We start from the raw sequence: 7157 nt of genomic DNA on the forward strand, positions 1-7157 counted from the left end.
TAAAAGAAGCCAGTCACAAAATACCACATATTGTATTATTCCATGTATTAAAAATCGTCAAGAATAGGCAAATCTATAGAGATAGAAATGCAGTTAGCAATTACCCAGGACAGGGGAAATGCAGAAACTAGAGATGGAGAGGAAAAGTCTAAAGGCTCTAGGGCTTATTTTTGGGGAGATAAAAGGGCTGTCAAATAGATGATTGTGGTAGACACATAATTCTGTGAATATACTATGAAACATTAAATTTTACACAATAATTGATAAATTGGATGATATTTAAATTATACGTCAACAAGGTGTACAAAATATGTGGACCATGTTTAGTCATTTTATCTTTAGTTTTGTGTCAAATGGGCTGCAGAAACATGACCTCTCACTGCTACAATTCTGGACCTCTTCTAAAATATATTGCATAAGACAGATGGCATGTCCATACAAGATCCTTGATATTAGCTGAAGGATAACACTCAGAAACATAAAAGGGAAATTAATCACATCTGTGTAAACAGGTCACTTACCTTCATTTGTCTCCTTGCCATCCACATGCTCGGAAAGTTGATTTAAGGATATTGTCTGAACTTTGAAGTATAAGGGTTACATTTTAACTTCTTGGCTAATTTATCTTTGGACATAACCATGAGAAATGACAGGAAGGAACAGCAACTGGAAAACAAGCATTGCATTGCACCAGGATGTCTGTGAAATGGACTTCAGTAATTCTGCTAATACAACTGAGCTTTTACTTTAGCTCTGGGAGTTGTGGAAAGGTGCTGGTGTGGGCAGCAGAATATAGCCATTGGATGAATATGAAGACAATCCTGGAAGAGCTTGTCCAGAGAGGTCATGAGGTGACTGTACTGGCATCTTCAGCTTCCATTCTTTTTGATCCCAACAACTCCTCCGCTCTTAAAATTGAAGTTTTTCCTACATCTTTACCTAAACCTGAGTTTCAGAATTTAGTCACGCAAGAGATTAAGAGATGGTCAGACCTTCCAAAAGATATATTTTGGTTATATTTTTCACAAATGCAAGAAATCATGTGGAAGTTTGGTGACATATTTAGAGAGTTCTGTAAAGATGTAGTTTCAAATAAGAAATTAATGAAGAAACTACAAGAGTCAAGATTTGACGTCGTTTTTGCAGATCCTATTTTTCCCTGTAGTGAGCTGCTGGCTGAGCTATTTAACATACCCCTTGTGTACAGTCTCCGCTTCACTCCTGGCTATGGTTTTGAAAAGCAATGTGGAGGATTTCTTTTCCCTCCCTCCTATGTACCTGTTATTATGTCAGAATTAAGTGATCAAATGACTTTCATGGAGAGGGTAAAAAATATGATCTATATGCTTTATTTTGATTTTTGTTTCCAAATGTATGACATGAAGAAGTGGGATCAGTTTTATAGTGAAGTTCTAGGTAAGTATTTTTTTTCAATCTGTAACTTATTTGTGTCTTTGATCAGAGCTTATATAAAGCCATAAAGTCAGGGTAGTGAGGTTTTGGTAAATGCATTTATAAAACAAAAAATACAAGATGATCTATCAATCTCATAAATATTATAGAAAAGCTTAAATTACAGGATCAGTTAAAACCCTGTGGCCATCACTCACACAGAACATCCAAGGAAATCGTAAACCTATGTATTAGTACATCTAAGACTTTAAGCAATTACACATCTGTTTTACTATGCATTGCTTTACATCTTAAAAACAGTAAAATGTGTCAAATAACATCTTACTGAATGCATAGATTTAGAATGAGTAGTTATACATTTTTCTACAATTATCTGTATAACTGCAGAAATTATTTTTTCTTGTAAACCTTGGTTTTCTTATTTAGAAATCAAAAGATGTTCCCATGTCACCAGAAGGTTTCCTTCACAATAGAGAGAGGGAATGTCTATATCTCAGATGCATAAATCATTAAAGGTAATTTGAAGTTTCCAATGTTTCTATACTCTTTCATTAAAAAATTGGAAACCATTCATTTAAAGTCCAATCATCTTGTGGAAGTGGGAAGATTGTTATATCTACATAGTTTTCTTCAAATTATGTCTCTTTATTAAAAAATATAAGACAGATTAAGGTTGAGTACAAATCTTTATTTCAATAATTTCTCAAAAATTTCTAGCTATAATTTATAAATATATTTACTTAAAGATAATATTATTAAGATCTTAACTTGAATCTATAAGAGTACAAGGATTTCAACCATACTCACAACATAGTCCACAGTTCACTTGAAGAACCAAAGATATAAAATTAGCTTAATGAGTTGTGTAAACTAGGCAATTTTTAGAAAATTATTTTTATGAGTGAAGTAGAATTAATTGACTATGGAGCTCAAAGAGTTGTTTAAATGTCCATATGCTACTAATGAAGCTTTAAAAAGAAAATAAATTGATGTTTAATTCTCTGTGGCTTATTTTAATAATTGTGATTGTGAGTATACTGATGTGACATTAGAGATGTAGCTTAACCTCACAATTCTCCTACTACTTTGTCTTTCTTATAAATATACATGGACAAAATAAATAATACATAAAATTAAATTATGTCTATAGATGAATATATGTATATTTTTCAAAGCACAGACACTTTGCCTATATTTTTGACTACATTATTGTAACCCCTTTCAGAAAACAACCTAATGGAATTATCTTGTGTCATCCACCTTTTCTTTTTTTAATCCTTGTCAGGAAGACCCATTACACTATCTGAGACAATGGGGAAAGCTGACATATGGCTTATTCGAAACTCCTGGAATTTTCAGTTTCCACATCCACTCTTACCAAATGTTGATTTTGTTGGAGGACTCCTCTGCAAACCTGCCAAACCCCTACCTAAGGTAAACATACTTTCATTGGTTTTATTTTGTTGGCTTTGAATTTTCAGTAGAATTGATTCTACGGTCTTCATTCAGAGTGGTTGACTTACAGTGAAAGAAAGATGGGAAGTGGGTGGGGTAAAGCAGATACCAATTAGAAACTCATGTACATATTGATACCATCACAAGTATATGAGTTTTATGAGTACTACAAATAGAGAGGAATACTAAGGAGACTTCAAAAATAGAGTTGGTTAAATTAAAGTCTTCATTATTTAACATCTAAGAAGGTATTGGTCATTCCTTCAAATAATATTTACAAAGGGATTAGCACAAAACACAGGTAAGTGCAGAATTTTCAGAGAAAAAAAATGGACACAGTTTCTGTCCCCACATACCTTACATTCTACTTCAAAAGATAGAATATGTGCAAGTAATAAAAATTATATTAAAACTATTATCTCAAGGAAAAACCCAATGTCAAGAAAGCATCGGTGGAAATAATAGAAAGTATCCTGGAGTCACTGATTACTAAGATGAGAGCTGAACAATACACAAGAATAAGTGAAAGAATGACGGGGAGAGACAGACAAAGGAAGGAAAGCAGGTAAAGTGGTCAGGACGATTCTCAAGTCCTCAGGTTTAGTTTTCAGGAAGAGACTAAGAATCAGATGATGCTGAGAGGCAAATTGGAGCCAGATACATATTGGGAGTTGAAATATTTATTAAGCACATGGAAAAACTATGAAAAAGAGTTAAGACAGAAAGATATATGAAAAGATTATCTTCTTTAAGAAGAGCTTTCAAGATATTCAATGATTAAATTGCAGGAGGGTCAGAATAAAGAGCCAACCATTCAGGAAATTTTGCATGGAATCAGGTAGCAGATGGTGGAAAAGTAGATTAGAATGTTGATAGAAATAATGATGCCTACATTTACAAAAATAGTGGCAACTTCATGTTTTGTGGAAAAATTATTAACACAGACAAAACACTTGAAGTGTCTCTGGCCTGTAGTTAGTTACTCATAAATATTATTAATTTTGCATTTATTGTTATTTTGCTATTATTGCTAACACTACTAATTACTTAACATGTGCAGGTCACTTGAGATATCATTCTTCATTTAATAGAGCCAGATTTTTCAGTACATCAGAATTATCTTCTCTTGCAAAGTCATAGTTGACAGACACCTGTGTCATGAGCGTCTGTGTGAAGAGACCACCAAACAGTCTTTGTGTGAGCAACATGGCTGTTTATTTCACCTGGGTGCAGGCGGGCTGAGTCCGAAAAGTGAATCAGCAAAGGGAGATAAGGGTGGGGCTGTTTTATAGGATTTGGGTAGGTAAAGGAAAATTACAGTCAAAGGAGGGTTATTCTCTGGGAGGCAGGAGTGGGAGTCACAAGGTGCTCAGTGGAGGAGATTTTTGAACCAGGATGAGCCAGGAAAAGGAATTTCACAGGATAATATCATTGCTTAAGGCAAGGACCGGCCATTTTCACTTCTTTTGTGGGGTTCCTGACTTCCCCCAACAATGAGCTAGTTGAAATTGTAAAATTCTCCCATAGGTAATGAGGATCTTCACCAGTATTGCAGCTTAAAACACTTCCTCAATAAAATAAATGTGTTCCTTTAATATTTGCAGACAAACTCAGTGATCACTTGATCTTACTAAAGCATTTAAATCATTCTTCATTGAGACCCCAGGGGTTTACATATTACAGCATAAACATATCCTCTCAAAGCAGATGATTTTTGCCATATGACAAGCAACTGATTAAAGCTCCCTGTGTCAACCTGTCTTAACATCATAGCTGCCTGACATAGAAGCAGATAATGAACAATGCATGAATAATAAAGACCAAATAATTTATACCATTTGTATCTGAATAGTGCCCTTAGTTTCAATACCAAAAAAATTCTGTCAGCATATAAGATTATATTCTTTATGAAAGAACACAATAAACCTGTATATTGTAAATTAATATCACACTTTTAAGACATATGTACAAAGCAAGCATTCTTTATCACATTATTAAGTAATCTCTTAAAATATAATTTTTGTCCACATAAAGCTGAGTTTTTATTCCATTGTTAAAACTCAATATCTATGATGAATGCAAATTGCATGGGCTTTATATGATAACTTTCTCAAGAGACAAAAGCTGGGGTAAGACTAATGAAAAATCTCTGCCACCCTGCCCTACTCTTGAAATATTTCCCCACTCACACTAAGGGAAACCGATGGTGTCAGTAGGAAGGGGAAGAGATTAGAACTTGTAAAAGGACAAGAAAAAGGATGACTAGTAGTACAATAGTGATAATTACTACTATTAGCTGTTGTTACTAACTTGCAGAAAGATTTGAATGCAAGTCAATGGTTGTGAAACCAATTCTTTGTTTATTATGTAAAATAATTGCTAACCCAGCCAGGTTGCTTTCATTTCAATTAAATATTAGATTCTCAGATAATTTCTATATAAGAGAATAAGACACTTGACAAAATGTATCAGGTGTTTAAAAATGACCATTGCCATGAGTTTTATAATATATTCACATGAAATCATACAGATAAAAAAATTAATCAAGGTGTACCTATTCAACGTTATGGAAAATATGCATGAAATTAACATTGGAAGTAGTCCAACATCTTAAATGAAGGAATAATTAAAAACTTATACTATGTGCATACAATAGCATTACAATAATTTTATCAATGAAATATTCAACTACACTGTCAGCTGTAATACAAATAAAGGGAGTTAGAAAATGATAAAGGTAACAAGATGACAAGTTTTTGCAGGAGGAAAATATATACTCAGTAAGATTAACATTTTCTAAGTGTCACATGCGTACATTGAGCTATATAAATAGGACAAAAGCCATGATGAAAAAATATATTTTATATAAATAATATCACAAGACAAAAATTTTAGAAAAATTTTATTTAAAAAAAATTTTCATCCTTTTATAAAATTTCTGACATTAATCTTATATTATTTTTATTACATTATCACAGAAGAAGAAACAACCAATCCATATCAGTGATGAATCTGTAAACAGAGGTTAGGTTCCTTCAACACTGCATGGATAAACAGGGCAAAGTTTTACCACAATGATTAAATCTGAAAGTATTTAAATTTAAATATTGGCATACATTAGAGAACGCAAGTCAGAATAATTCTCAATCGATTGCAGCCAAGCACATCTTCATCAGGAGTGTAATGTGGTGTGAGTGAGCTACTCAAAAGAGAGACAAGATCTCCCCTGCAGAAAGGCCTGCTGGCCTCTTCTATTCTGATGCAAGTGCTGCCTCTGAGACACAACAAAGTGATGATGAGAGTTCCTCACTTGCAGTTATAAATAGCACATCAGTTTAACAGTGTGATTTCAGGTCAATAGGTGCTCCACCTAAACAATAACCTGAAAAGATGATCATTCAACTATGTAACTGTATAGTGTGCAATTCTGTATTATAAATAAGACTCCTGGACTAATTCACAGAAATTCCAAATTACAATACCCGACACCAGAATGTCAGTGGTTCTAACCATCATCAGCTTTTATTTATCTATTTATTTATTTATTTATTTATTTATTTATTTATTTATTTATTTTAGTTTTTCAAAAGCTTTCGGAAAACTGTGACAAATTTAAGTGAAGTATAAAGCACTGTAGAGAAACATAAATGTAGATATAAAATTATCCCAATAGTGAGTAGTTTATCCTCAGAGCTCATAGTGAGGGAAGTAAACACTAATGGCTTCCAACTAAAAGAATCCTACAGAAAAACTGCCTGAAATAAACACAAGTGATTTAGTAGAACAACAACATAGAATTAAAGCTGAGTGGCGCCACTTTCCAAGAACCTGTATTAGTAATTTTAGTAATGCAAGAGAAGAGTCTGTGTGTAATATTTTTAACATTGTCTTCCTGATTACAGTGTAATAGCCCCATTTCCTTTCTCCCTTACACACATGCACACAAATACATACAAATACACACATAGTTACACAAATATCCTAACAGCATCCACCTATCTCATATTATGCATCTAATTGCAAAAAAAAAAAAAAAAAAAAAAACCTGAAAGATTGAGTCAGTTAAAAATATTTACTCCAATAATTCCTTAAAATACCTGATTTTCTCTCTTTAGTAACTTGTACCAATTCTTTCAGTAGTGCCTGCTATGCTGTTATTCTTTTGTGATGAAACAAATTCTTTTTCACAGGAAATGGAAGAGTTTGTACAGAGCTCTGGAGAAAATGGTGTTGTGGTGTTTTCTCTGGGGTCAATGGTCACTAACATGAAAGAAGAAAGGGCCAACGTA

At 33.2% G+C, this 7157-nt stretch overlaps 1 protein-coding gene across 1 annotated transcript in view; it reads left to right on the forward strand.

The window, feature by feature from the left end:
- Positions 1 to 695: 695 nt before the first annotated feature.
- Positions 696 to 7157, forward strand: part of LOC111529608 (UDP-glucuronosyltransferase 2B23) — a 30032-nt gene continuing 23570 nt past the window's right edge. Inside the window, 3 exon segments of the mRNA XM_026446912.1 lie at positions 696 to 1416; positions 2699 to 2847; positions 7059 to 7154. Coding sequence (XP_026302697.1) covers positions 696 to 1416; positions 2699 to 2847; positions 7059 to 7154 — 966 coding nt within the window.

The sequence above is a fragment of the Piliocolobus tephrosceles genome, chromosome 3 (assembly GCF_002776525.5).
Source record: "Piliocolobus tephrosceles isolate RC106 chromosome 3, ASM277652v3, whole genome shotgun sequence".
Taxonomy (NCBI): domain Eukaryota; kingdom Metazoa; phylum Chordata; class Mammalia; order Primates; family Cercopithecidae; genus Piliocolobus; species Piliocolobus tephrosceles.